The 13,813-nt window shown below is 41.5% G+C and overlaps 1 protein-coding gene across 3 annotated transcripts in view; it reads left to right on the forward strand.

The window, feature by feature from the left end:
- mink1 (misshapen-like kinase 1) overlaps window positions 1-13,813 on the forward strand; it is a 29,522-nt gene that overhangs the window by 6,149 nt on the left and 9,560 nt on the right. Inside the window, exons 2-22 of one of the 3 annotated variants that reach the window (XM_089016599.1) lie at window positions 1,923-1,988; window positions 2,332-2,514; window positions 2,584-2,694; window positions 2,967-3,057; window positions 3,200-3,330; window positions 3,407-3,461; window positions 5,110-5,188; window positions 6,479-6,654; window positions 6,750-6,819; window positions 6,959-7,169; window positions 8,900-9,007; window positions 9,538-9,624; window positions 10,582-10,758; window positions 10,842-11,012; window positions 11,782-12,048; window positions 12,210-12,289; window positions 12,544-12,647; window positions 12,741-12,832; window positions 13,044-13,067; window positions 13,420-13,571; window positions 13,657-13,774. In XM_089016599.1, coding sequence (XP_088872725.1) covers window positions 1,923-1,988; window positions 2,332-2,514; window positions 2,584-2,694; window positions 2,967-3,057; window positions 3,200-3,330; window positions 3,407-3,461; window positions 5,110-5,188; window positions 6,479-6,654; window positions 6,750-6,819; window positions 6,959-7,169; window positions 8,900-9,007; window positions 9,538-9,624; window positions 10,582-10,758; window positions 10,842-11,012; window positions 11,782-12,048; window positions 12,210-12,289; window positions 12,544-12,647; window positions 12,741-12,832; window positions 13,044-13,067; window positions 13,420-13,571; window positions 13,657-13,774 — 2,553 coding nt within the window. The remainder of the gene's footprint in view (window positions 1-1,922; window positions 1,989-2,331; window positions 2,515-2,583; window positions 2,695-2,966; window positions 3,058-3,199; window positions 3,331-3,406; window positions 3,462-5,109; window positions 5,189-6,478; window positions 6,655-6,749; window positions 6,820-6,958; window positions 7,170-8,899; window positions 9,008-9,537; window positions 9,625-10,581; window positions 10,759-10,841; window positions 11,013-11,781; window positions 12,049-12,209; window positions 12,290-12,543; window positions 12,648-12,740; window positions 12,833-13,043; window positions 13,068-13,419; window positions 13,572-13,656; window positions 13,775-13,813) is intronic. The other 2 variants (XM_089016601.1, XM_089016600.1) reach the window with 2 other exon arrangements.

Consider the following 13,813-nt stretch of genomic DNA (forward strand, 5'->3'; position numbering starts at 1 on the left):
GGAAATTGTGATCAAACAATTTGAATGTAAATGAAATGCACTGTGAATTTCAAGACTGTTTCTGATGTTTAAAATAACAGTTTGGCCAAGCGCTAATGCAGATGAGGCTTTTGGGGAATCAAAGAGAGAAATCTTCGCTGGCGTGTTACAAGTGAATCTCAGCTTGTTCGGATAAAAACGCTGTGGTGTAAACGGTCATCTGATTATAAGCAGCTAAGAATATACCACTGGTGGTGAATGGTTTCTATCATAAGTGACTGTGATGGATTATTTGAAAGATTGAAATTGTCATTTTCTTTAATATATGTACAAACAATAATCTGTTTTTATTCTGCCCTACAATGCAAATCAAATTTATTTCATTTTAAATGACAACCGACACCATCGTTTTGTTTCCTAACTGACATCAGAAAAACATTATAGCATCTAAAATACCCAAGACACACAGGCTGATATTTTTAGTCAAATGCATAACACCAATAAAAATGACTTAGTGTCCCAAAACTACTTCAAAATCACCCCGGAAATGCAGAGTTTCAGAAGGTCCCGCCCCCTTGTTCGTGACGTCACGCCAGGACGTCTTGCCTTGCTCTCGAATCAAAACAATGGCTTCAGATTAGGAGAAGATGCTTTCTTGTTACTTGTTTCTTGTCATCCAGTTATGTATATGATTCAAATAGTTCTGAACAGGAAAGCATACATGTTTGCAATCGATAAAAGAAGTCCTTCCTGTTTCATTTTGAGGCATCTGGACTCCAATGTAGCTCCCCGAAAATGCACAAGATGGCGCCCAAGCTCCGTTGGAAATGGGCTGATTTGTTGCTGAAAATTTGTGTCATCTAGTGGTGCCACACACAACGATTCACCATGGCGTTATTTGTGTTTTCCTTCTAATTTCGCCATCAACACGGCTCAACACGAAGTTTTCAGACCAAACAAAGTACCCAAAATGCATTGTGTGTTGCTTTCTCGGTCAGGGGTGTTCCAGACGTGACGTCACGTCAGGCATCGTCATCAACTCGAAAACAAGACTTCCTGAATATTCAGCGCGAGTCTTGAAACGTAAAATATAGCTGTATGCGTTGGAATCTTTGTAAAATATGCGCAGTAGAAGTCATTTGAAGTGATTTTACAAATTATGGACACAACTTGTCCGGAGGCGGTGGTTGTCCTTTAAGAAGACAAATTAAACATTTGTTTGCAATTTAAAATGCTTTGCTTGATGTTTTAAAATTAGCCCGATCTACCAGGAATAACAAACGATGAAAAGTTTAATTGCATCGAATGTCCACTCTAGAAAGAGAAAGGAACTTTCATCCTTCTGCATCCAGAATTTAAAATGAATGGAGTTTGTTTAAAGTTATTTACTCAATGGCTATATTAACCCTCAACCGTGCATAACACAGACAATTCAAATATATATATAGATCGCTCGCCAACTCATTTTCAGAAATAAGTAAATGACAGAAGATGTTTTTGATTGTTTAATTTCACAGTCAATGGTTAGGCAAGCATTCCGGAGAATCACCTCTTTGTATACAAGCAATTATAAATCCAATTTTCCATAGTTTGCCAAATTTAATGAAACCGCAACACAAAAATTAAATGCAAAGTGATAATAATTGAATTATGTATTCTAGTTGATAAATAGAATTGTGGAGAGCAGATCTAAATTTGTGAGTGGAATGGTTCAGTCGTCTTTTTGTGCATGTGCTGCTTTGTGCTCACGAGAGAAGCCATGTTTGAATCCTTTGGGTGATGATGTAATGTCACTCTCATGTTGACAAATCCTATATGCAACAAATTTGAATCCAATATTTCACTCGGATTTTTCAATGCTAAAAATCTTGTCGAAATGCGTCTTTGTGTCTTAATATTTCTGAGAGCTTTGTGACCTGTGAATGTTTCTGTGCATTCCATAGGATCCTGCAGGAATCTTCGAGCTGGTTGAGGTAGTTGGCAATGGGACATATGGGCAGGTATACAAGGTGAGGTTTCATGGAGACTGTTTTTTTTTTTTTTTTTTTTTTTTTGTTCGAGGTGACAAGCACAATAAATCAAGTTCATGGTGTCGTAAAAAAGTGCAATACATAGTGAAGGTTTGAGAAATCAATTCCTATTCTGGCTCCCAGCATGCATTAATATTCGAATTTCAGTTTTTTTGTACTCTGTAAAATGTAAGGCTCTCATTTTGAAATGCAAAATTGGCCTTAGCAGTGAGCGACGACGCCACTGCTTATAGAGCAGAATTATTGCCAGTGATTATTTACACTTAATTGGCTATAACTTGGAGTTTTGAAATGTCATATCTCATCGTGTCGTACAAATCAGGGCCGCCATGTTAAGACGGGCCAGCTCGCGGCCATCAAGGTGATGGATGTCACAGAAGAGGAAGAGGAGGAAATCAAAGCTGAAATCAACATGCTGAAAAAATACAGCCACCACCGCAACATAGCCACATATTACGGTGCCTTCGTCAAGAAGAGCCCACCAGGACACGATGACCAGCTTTGGGTCTGTTTTTTATTAGTTGCCCTAGGTTGTGATTGTTAGGCGCTAAATAATATTTGTGTGTATCAACAGTTGGTGATGGAGTTCTGCGGGGCTGGCTCAGTGACCGATTTGGTGAAAAACACAAAGGGTAGCTCTCTGAAGGAAGACTGGATCGCTTATATCTGCAGAGAAATCCTAAGGGTGAGAATGAGCGATCACGCCGGTTGAGCCGCCGCAAGCAGGTGGTTTCACTCTGCATCATCATTTGACTGCTTTATCTCTTGGAATGGAAATCGCTGACCAACTTGCAATGAAATATTGTTTAAGATACACACACTCGCGTCTTCAGGGCTTGACAACTTTATTGGACCAGCTGTCACTATTTGTCTCAGAGACCATCCAGCATGAGGAAGTAATTTCATGTATTTTGTATTTATTATGTATTTGTCCGATTCCTATTTCTCTGTCTGCAGGGCCTTTCCCACCTCCATGCCCATAAAGTCATCCATCGAGATATCAAGGGCCAGAATGTTCTTCTCACAGAGAACGCAGAGGTCAAACTTGGTACGATTAAAAGCGCTTGGCCGATGTAAATATTGTCTGAAAATTGCATTGGCCATTTAGGAAAATGAAGAAAAACAGCACCGCTTCATCATTTGCAACTTAACCGAGTACATGCGCAATATGTTTGACCTCCTCTGTCCAGTTGATTTTGGAGTCAGCGCTCAGTTGGATAGGACTGTGGGGCGTCGAAACACCTTCATTGGTACGCCTTACTGGATGGCGCCGGAAGTCATTGCCTGCGATGAGAATCCCGACTCGACCTATGACTACAGGGTAACAACAGCGTGTGCGGGCGCTTGCGTGACGACTTGAAACCCCGGGCTGAAGTGTCGTCTCGGTTCTTTTCCAGAGTGATATCTGGTCCTTAGGAATCACCGCCATTGAAATGGCTGAAGGAGCCCCACGTAAGTCAAAATCATTGATTACGTGGTGTGCATTAACACTTTTACCTACATGGTTGAGTCACGAGGAGCTCCTTCAGCGCACTTTGGAAGCTCTCGATGAATGAGTCTTGCATATGCAGTTTTGTTGGTCTTCAGAAGAACAGTTGACCCACCGTAATCAAGCGAGTGCAGTCGTGAGATGGCACAGCGCCGGTAGAGGCTGATTGCACAGATCTAGCCGCTCTGCTTTGCGGGGGACTTGCTTGTACAATTAATCACAGATTTGGTTCAAATTTGTTCATGTCTAACTATGTTCACGGGAAGAGTGAAGGACTCCTACCTGAGCTCAAAGTAAATATAGTATGCATATTTGAGCGCAAAAAAAAGAAGCGGAATACCTTTTTTGGGAAAAGTGTTACATCAGTCGGATTTTGTACTACTACCATATTTTCCAGTGTATAAGGCACACACAAGCCTTGATTTTCTTCTAAAGATGACCATGCGCGTGTGTGCCTTATATGTGAGGAAATATTGAGCCACAAGAGATCTGGCAAATACTGTCAGCAGCCTCAGACTCCATTTCCCCCTGTAGAGGAAGTAGTGCGTAACCCCAGCCTCTACTGTAGGGCCTTATAATGTCTACCTTATGTTTGGAAAACTTGTGTATATATTTATATATTTGGAAAACTTTTTTCATTTATTGAAGGTGCACCTGATAGTCCGGTGCGCCTTATATATGGAAAACGTTTAAAAATACACCATTCTTTGGGGGTGTGCCTTATACTCCGGTGCACCTTATACACTGGAAAATCCGGTAGTTTCACGACACAAGAATATCGGAGTGGAACCTCTAATCAATTTAACATTAGCTGAAATCATTTCCAATGCTGTAGCTGAGATGAAGGGCAAAAAAACTACTACAAACTACTACAAACTACACAAAACTACTGTCCAATTTGTAGTTTGGTTTGTGGGAATTTGATTGTAGAACAATCTTGTATTGGCTCCTGCTATCCATATGATTGTCTTCAAGTTCTTTGTTGGCTTTATGGAATCTAAACTATTGAAACACGCAGTAGAAGATAAAGGGTGTGTCGTGCGAAATCAGAGTTTATTGTGCTTTTACATAGTCTTGTGTACTGACCTTGAGAGTTTTGAAAGGCGCTTAGAAATCAAATGTATTATTGTTATTATTATTATTATTATTTATTATTATTACTACAGTATGACCTATCCACATACCGAACTTTGATGTGGCCTATTTAATTACATAATTAAATGCTTCCTTTGGTGTTAAGCTATTGCCATATTGCAGCAAGTGCTTTTTTTTTTTGTTTCCGAAAGGCAGCTTCACAATAGCGTCTATCTTCAGTTCTGTGAAACTTTAAAGCTAACCAGTCAAGTTTAGCAACCTACCTACGCTGGGAACAACATGACTCATGGCCCTTGCGCTTAGATTCAGTAGAACAATAAGCCCGAGGCTTTAGGAAAAATTGGATAACGCCAGATGTGTCCATGTTGCTGGTATTTTTAAAGTCGCTGTGTGTTGGAAAATGTGACATTGTCTAGCATAGCAAATCTAATGATTTTTGGCCATGATAGTTGATCATGTTTTGGGGGATTATGTAATTGTTGATTCCAACTAAATGTTTTCATTTCTTCCCTGTAGCACTGTGTGACATGCATCCAATGAGAGCGCTCTTCCTGATTCCCAGGAATCCCCCTCCTAAATTAAAATCCAAAAAGTGGTGAGTGAAATGCTCTTGTTTCCATTTTTAAGAAAGCAGATTGTATGAAAAAAAAGTTGTCAGGACATTCAGTATCATGGGAACCCTACACTCAGATTAAAAAAAAATCGAAATTAAAAAACACTGATTAATAGTATGCAATAATTCGGCAAGCTTGATGGTTATAAAATTGGAGGTACAGTGATACATCAGTTTAGAAACTTAATTGGTTCCCAGAAAGTGTGTGTAAGGCGAAAGTTCGTCTGCCAAACATTTATTTCCCATAAGAAATCATTAAAAATGAGAATAATCCTTTCCCAGGTCCCCATAAAATATAATTTTCTACTAAATAAGCCTTAAAACTACACAAAATATACCTTATTTTATGTATAATAAACGTGCTATTGGATTGTAATGAAAGAAATAAACTGTACTGTATAATAGTTGTTTTATTGACTTTTGTGGTGGTCGTTGATGTAGTTGCCTCTAGATGATATCCGAGTGAAGTTGCCTTGCTTTCTCAGCGATAATACTCAAGATGTCCCCTGCTATCTGCTTTTCGTTAATCCAAATCAACAGAAGTTTTTCAACCTCTTCTATTGCCTGAGACCGTTGCTTAGACAACACTGAAACACCCTGAGCTACACGTAGCAACGGTCGACTTAGCATACTGGTACTGGGACGCTAAGTCAGGCAAACGCACACCTCGTTCGATTTTTTTTCTTCTTCTGCTTGACCATAATTTTCTTTTTTGTCCTCTTCGGCTTAACACTAGCCTGTGGTGGGGTCTCCCATAATAGCAAAAATACTCCACTCGATAGCAAACCACATCTGCACTCAAAGGGGGTGTGGAAAACTAGTCCGCCAGCCACCGTGGTGCTGTTCGACCGTGTCGCTTGGTGTTCATCTGCCGAAAAGTAGTCCGCCAGCCACCTGGGCGCTGTGTGGTTTGGTTCGTCGGCCGAAAACCAGTTTGTATGCCAAGATTATATTCTCGCGAATTTAATGTTCATCAAGCGAAATGTTCGTGAACTAAAGCGTTCGTAAACTGAGGTATCACTGTATGTCAGTGCAAAATGCCTTGTTGCTTCATGCTAATCAGTCTGTGGAATGTAAAAAAACATCCCCCATGGTCTAAATTGAACTGTATTTTTTAAAATCTTGTATTGATTTCAAGGTCCTTTAAAAAAAGTAACGATTAACAAGATTTATTATGCTAGATGATTGGTGCATTTTTACTCGGTGCATAAACTTGCCAGCTGGCAATGGATCAGAACCTCTTAGTTCTACCAGACTCTCCCTTTCTCCCAGGTCCAAGAAATTTATTGACTTTATCGAGGCCTGCCTTGTGAAGACGTATCCCAGCCGACCGTCCACAGAGCAGCTGCTCAAGCACTCCTTCATCAGGGACCAGCCTACCGAACGCCAGGTCCGGATTCAACTGAAGGACCACATTGACCGTACGCGCAAAAAAAGGGGGGAGAAAGGTCAGTCGATAAAATGGAGAACGACCAAGTTGACCTGACCGTCATAGTGACAGTCTTTCATCATTGACCGACCCTTTTTCTCATTATCGATGCAGAGGAGACAGAGTACGAGTACAGCGGCAGTGATGAAGATGATGAAAATCGAAGCGATGACAGAGAGTCAAGGTATTCTGTGAGATTTTGGTGTGGGAGTGATTTAGCTGAACATTCATAAAGTTCTGGCAGGTTTCCCTCTTTCCATTTCTTTGGATGGCTACAACAATGCTAAAATTATCTCAACCACCCTTTCATACTCAATCACCAGCTCAATCCTCAATGTGCCGGGAGAGTCCACCTTGCGCCGGGACTTCCAACGTCTCCAACAGGAGAACAAAGAGCGATCAGAGGCTCACAAGAGGCAGCAAGCCCAGTTGGCCGCTCAACGCAGAGACCCCGAGGAGCACAAAAGGCAACTACTGCATGACAGACAGAAACGCATTGAGGAACAAAAAGAACAGCGTCGACGATTGGAAGAGGTAATGTCAAGTCAGTTTCAATGACATTGCGCCAATTCCCAGCAATAGTTATTTTGAAAACACTGTTTATATTGGAGAATAGGTCCAGAACTGCGCCCCTCATAACAACGGATCAAGCCTTGTCTGACTTTTTGAAGCTATGTCTAATACTAAATGCTAATGTTTTGCAATGTGAAAGGCCATAGATGAGATAGCTTCTTGGTTATATTTTCATTAAAAAATATAATCTTCTTCTTTTCCTTTCGGCTTTTCCCTTGACGGGGTCGCCACGGCAAATCTGTGTCCTCCATCTTTAGAGGTTTGATCCGCATGTTTGTTTTGGCCAAGCTTTTACGTCAGATGCCCTTCCTGACACAACCCTCTGTATTTTTCCGGGCTTGGGACCGGCACAAGAAGACTTATGTCCCTTTGTGGCTACAGAACAAGCAACTCGCTCAGTAAAAGGCTCCCAAACACAAAATGGTCATCGGCACAGCAACATTCAAAAAAGCAAAAACTATACTCACCATTTGATGACAATGCTCAGATCTTACCGTAAAATGGGCATCTCTTTCCCATAAGTGCAGCATCTTCAGATCACATTTCATAAAGTTCCTCTGAATTGATTTGTAACAGTGAGGATTCAAATACTCCAACATGTACGGTCAATTTCACAATTGAGATGTACAAAAAGGAATGCAATTGTCATTGTCGTTTTCAGGCTCCTCCAAAATGTCTCTTTACAGAATCTGTATTTTTTTGTGTGTGCGTGAGATGTCAGGCAGGATTTTGCTGCGTTTCAGTATGAAAGCCAAATATTGTTTAGAAAAAAAACTGACGGATTTCCATAAAGGTTCAAAAACTAAACGAATCTATGAATTATTTGCTCTGTCGCATGTGTGCGTGAACGAAATATAGGTGACTCACTGTAATTTTAATTTAATTGTAAATCAATGTTTTTCCCACGTACTGGCCAAAAATCATATTTCACACTCCAATAAATTCAAATACGCGCTGTAGTAGACCAAAGTATTCATCAAATGTGTTTCTATTATTATGTACTTTTCTGCCACTATCATTACACAGTTTGATAAGGAGGGCTGCATTTAAATCTGTGACATGTATTACCCATAAAAGTAAACTTTTTTGACCAATATTTTTTTCAAGACAAACACCCCTTGTGAAGAGAATGTATTTTTTTACATCAAAGTTCAATACAACTGAACAGTCCCCAGGCAGTAATTATTTCACATACCAGTAGGGGGAGCCGGCTTACCCCAAGGGGCATTGGTATCACACTTTGTGAGTGACAAATTGAAAGGGACTTTCTAGTTTTTAAGTCTGGGAATTGTCACAAAGAGGATTTGACCAAGTTAAAAATAAGCATGAATTCTGGTAAAAGCAATGCAGTGGGGAGGGAGGGTGACACATTCAATGAACCTCGACCGATTCTGGCTGCTGCGTTCATATTCAATTACCAGCAATACATTTGGCTGCATTTAATTTCTCTCAAGTCAAAAATAAATATTTTTTTTCCCAGAATTCTAAGATTATGAATGCATTATATGTGCTTTTCATTTATATCTGTATAGGAATAGACAGAAAGACCATCTGTATTCTGTTTTCCGTTGCCTTTAGTGCCTTCCCCAACTCTGCTCCAAAATGTAGGCGGGTTTACTGATACGCAAGCTACCCATTCTAAATTCTTTGCAAACGTTGGCCCTGTTTCTTGTCAACCCTTTCTCTCCCAGCAACAGAGAAAGGAGAGAGAGATGGTGAGGCAGCAAGAAAAGGGTCCCCATCGGAGACTCGACGATATGAGACGGGAGGAAGATAGAAGGTTGGCTGAAAGAGAGCAGGTAACCAACCACGGGGGAAAACCGCCACAGTCGGCCAATCGGGGCAACGTGTGGGCGTGTACAACTGCCACCACTGCAAGTGGTGAAATTCCATGCGTAGGTTGCCATAGCAGCAAGGGTTCAAATTAGTGTATTTATTCAGAGATGAGTTTGCTGCGGGTGAGCTCTCTCGGTCTCGATTTTTTTCCTGTTTCCTGTCTGGTATCAAATCAGGAGCATAGCAGGGTTATTTTGTGTTCGTGTGTGACCGACCTTGATCAGTCTTTTACTATGATCAAGTTCCCTCAACGCTGATCAAATATTGAATGCTTGCTTTGTTTTTTTTCTTGATTCAATTTCTAAACAGCGACATTTTGTATTTATTCAAATTGTTGACTTTTGCCAGTGCACCTTGTGGTTCCTGCAGTTTTCTGTATTACATAACTATTATATGATTGCGTCCTCTCCCCCCTCCTCTCATATATTTGATTTCTCCTTTCACATCTTTATTCCTGTCTCTCACCCCCCCCACCCCCTCGTCCTCTCCTCAGGAGTTTATAAGACATAAATTAGAAGAAGAGCAGCGGCAGCTCGAAATCCTTCAGCAGCAGCTGCTTCAGGAGCAGGCGCTTCTTATGGTAAATAACCCTCACTATTGGGTTAACATGTTTGGGGTAAATCGCTCCTAATAAGACCCTACATAAAAGCTTACATTTTCTTACGTACAATTACAAAGATTGTTCAATAAGCACCACTTGGTGTGTCTCACACAATCAAATACCAAGAACGCCGTTTTGCAGATTTTTAAAATATCTCATCCTAAATTCTGCTAACCAGTCCTCCAAGCATTCAGGCTGAGTATCAATGCGAGGATACTTGGCAAGTGCCTCTTTGGTGAATTTATTTTCATTCCTTCAGCATTTCTTGTCTCGCATAAATGACCATCAAAGATCTCACTGTCGCACATTAGCTTGTAACTCACACATTTAAAAAGAAGTTCACTGACTCACAGTTGGACTCTATTTATCGTACCACTTGAAATATGAAGCCAAATAAACTCATTTTTTTCCCCTCACCTACCAGAAGCTACCAGCATGTACACTGGATGTTAACTCATTTGCTGCCCTTTCCGAATTTATTCGGAAATTGAAAAGTGTGACGTTGAGCGCCATTCCCGAATTTGTTCGGGTTTTGGTTTTTCTTGTTGGGGTGCCGATAAACCGTTGTCCAGACCTCTGGCAATGTTTTCCCTTCCACAAGGAGGCAACATTTCCATTTTTCCATGTTAGTGCATTATTACAGCTTCAGCTGTTGTTAAAGCGCGATATTAATCACTATGCATGTATTGTATTTTGTGCAGCCGCCACCATTTCGAATGGTGACGAACGAATCAATCCTTTTTTTCTGATTTGTCCACTGGAGTGGACAAATTTTTTTTCACATCGTCTGGCAGTGAATGAGTTAAAATGAAAGTCGTATTGCGAGTGGCATTAAAATGTAAAACCTCTGACAGTCAAAGAAATGACTTGCTACTGCTGATTCTTTACCGAATGGTCTCGTCAGCCCCCTGACCAACGATGCATTTCTTTGCTTAGGAGTATAAGCGTAAGCAGCTTGAGGAGCAGCGTCAGTCCGAGCGGCTGCAAAGGCAGCTTCAACAGGAGCACGCTTTCTTGGTTTCTCTGCAGCAACAACAACAGGAAAAGAAGCCCCAACTCTACCACTATAACAAGAACCTGGAGCCCAACAACAAACCCACATGGGCCCGTGAGGTAGAACCGCTTGAAAGGATATTGTGCCCCAAACCCGTCATATAACGCTAACCTCATCATTCGCTCTTGTTTTTTTGCACCAGGTGGAGGAGCGAAGTAAGCTCAACAGACAAGGCTCTCCAAAGATTTGTACCACCGTCTCTGACACTGCCATCCAGTCACGCTCAGACTCAATCAGTCAGTCCGCAGGGGCCCAGTCTGCTCAGACCCCCCCAATGCAGAGGCCTGTTGAGCCTCAAGGGGGACAGGGCAAGGTTGGTGATTGCAATTGTTTTACAAATCTGGCATTAAGACAACCTCTTCTGTCATCTTTTCTGGAACTACTCTATTTTCCAGTATATAAGGCGCACCGGAGTATAAGGTGCACCCCAACGAATTGTTTTTTTTTTCAACCGTTTTCCATGTATAAGGCGCACCGGAGTATATGGCACACCTTCAATTAATGGATGAAAAAAGTCATCCAAAATGATATCTAACTACAGTAAAGTCTCGTTATATCGATATTCAAGGGAGTCCGAAATATAATCGATATAACCGGGACTATCGATAAAACCAACCCTGTTTGCATGTAATTTTCTCCGTGCGTGCATAGAAATAGTATCGATATAACCAGGACTATCGATATATCCGATATCGATATAACGAGACTTTACTGTATATAAAAGTTTTCCAAATATTAGGCACACCACGTAAGGCGTTACAGTGGAGGCTAGGGTTAGGTACTACTTCTTTTACAGGGCGAAATGGCTGCTGACAGTAGTTGTGAGACCTGTTGTGGCTCAATATTATTTCACATATAAGGCACACATGCATATAAGGCGCAGGGTCATCTTTTGAATGAAATCAAGTTTTTGGGTGCGCCTTATACACCAGAAAATACGGTACTTGACACCTCAATGCTTCACCTGCGGCCTTTTAACGCAAACCTTTTCCTTCTTTCCTCTAATACTTGGCCTTCTCACTGGGATTGCGCTCTTTTCTGGTTCTGCGCCATCATCCTGTTCTCCCCCCGCCACTCCAAAGTTCCAGATGGCTCACTTGGTTCCACTAAAGCCTTATGCCGCCCCTGTCCCACGTTCCCAGTCTCTCTGCGACCAGCCTACTAAGACCATGTCCGCATTCCCTACCCAGGACCCCTCCCTCGCCCCCACACCCAGACCCATCCACACCAGAGAGCTAGTGCGTCAAAACTCAGACCCTACGTCTGAGACCCCTGCACCGCAGGCACACCAAATCAGAGAGGAACGTGGGCCCTGGATCCGCTTGCCAGATGTGGAACTCCCACCCAAGGTGAGGTGGAATGACTACAGTCCATATGGACTCCATTTAGCAAAGTTACCAAGACCCAACATCACATAAAAAACGACTTAAATAAGATGGTGTATTTTGGTGAAGTGATTATTTCTCTGTAATATCATTTGCAATATACAAAAAATAATCTTAACCCTCAGATTCCTCAGAGAACAGCATCAATCGCCACTGCTCTCAACACCAACCTGACTTCTGGCATACGGCATCCAGTGAGAGCCAGGTCAGTTTCAGATTTGAGTGAATAATAATAATGATAATAATAATAATACATTTAATTTCCAGGTGCCTTTCAGAACACTCAAGGACACTTTACAATACACAAAACAATAGAACCATAAATAAAATGATAAATAATGAAATAGCTGATTGAACTAGACCATGAATGCAATTTTAAATAGATGGGTTTTGAGGTGGGATTTGAAAGTAGGAAGGGAGTTTTATGGTGATTGGAGACGAATGGTGTCCTCTGCACAGTAATCCAGACCTCAGCCGAAATGATCGCTGGGAGAGAGCCGATAGTATTGGCATCATATCTAATCTGCCACAGACGGGCTCGTTGGAGAGGCATCGCATCCTCAGTGAGTCTGTCTGTCCTAAAAGATTATCCGTGCTTGATGTATGATCCAAAATATCATTTTAGTCATAACAATATGAATCATTGTCGTTTTCAGGCTCCTCCAAAATGGATTCACCCATTCTATCTAATGATAGTCGTCAGAAGCCCGGCGAGTCTCGCACCTCTTCTCGCCCAGGGCGTCCTGCTGTAAGCGATGCACTACTTTAAACGCAGATCGTATCATATCTGAATGCCCGCCAGCAAAATAATATAATGCATGTTTTCACTTTCCTCACTTTTGCCCTGCGTATTAACCTAGACCTGGATATTTTCTCCTAACCTTAACGTTCCTTTTTGACTTCTTCCCCATCATGCGGTCCCTCTTCCTAAATCCACCTTGACATTGCCTCAATTGTAGAGTTACAAGAGGGCTATAGGAGAGGTTAGTACTGAGTGTGCATGCATGTGTCCTGTGCTCAGTCATCTGCATGTACATGGACGGAATTTACAAAGGTTGTTTTGCACGTTTGGTCTCACAGAAAGGAAGTTTTAATGTAGTCTAAATAAAATAAAGGATATTGGATTGGATTGGATTTGCCTTTATTAGTCTCGCAGTGGAGAAATTTACATTTCACAGCAGCAAAGTTATGAAAGAAATGAAAGTAGAAAAGCAAAACACAGGAGCTGCTTGTCATTATAAAATATCATAGGGTAATCTTCATTTTATATTAGGATTTGCACTGTATAGAAATCATGATTTGTGTCATACAAATGAACCATGATGTACATTGCAGGATCACGGCCTCTTTGCCAAAGAGCGTGCAGAAGAACAACCGAGGCCCCCGGTCAAGGCCAATGATTACTCCTCGTCCTCGGAGAGTAGTGAGAGTAGTGAGGAGAGCGAAAACGGAGAGGGAATAGAAGAGGAGGAAAGTCCCACGGATCGGTAATGTTATTATTACACTGGCAACTTGGGATGAATGGGGATTTGTTTTTTTTTAATAAGTCGGTTGGTCCTCGTTTGATTCCAGTCACAGGGACGCTGACACCGATTCAGTGAACACCATGGTGGTTCATGAAGACGAGTGCGAGGAGGCAGAAGGCGAACAAGCTGGAGGTTACGGAGATCAGACCATGTTGGTGCAAAGGGTGAGCCGTTTGTATGTGGAATGAAGCTGGAAATGCACC

Source organism: Hippocampus bargibanti, linkage group LG16 (assembly GCF_051943395.1).
Source record: "Hippocampus bargibanti isolate YZ-2025 linkage group LG16, ASM5194339v1, whole genome shotgun sequence".
NCBI classification, from domain to species: domain Eukaryota; kingdom Metazoa; phylum Chordata; class Actinopteri; order Syngnathiformes; family Syngnathidae; genus Hippocampus; species Hippocampus bargibanti.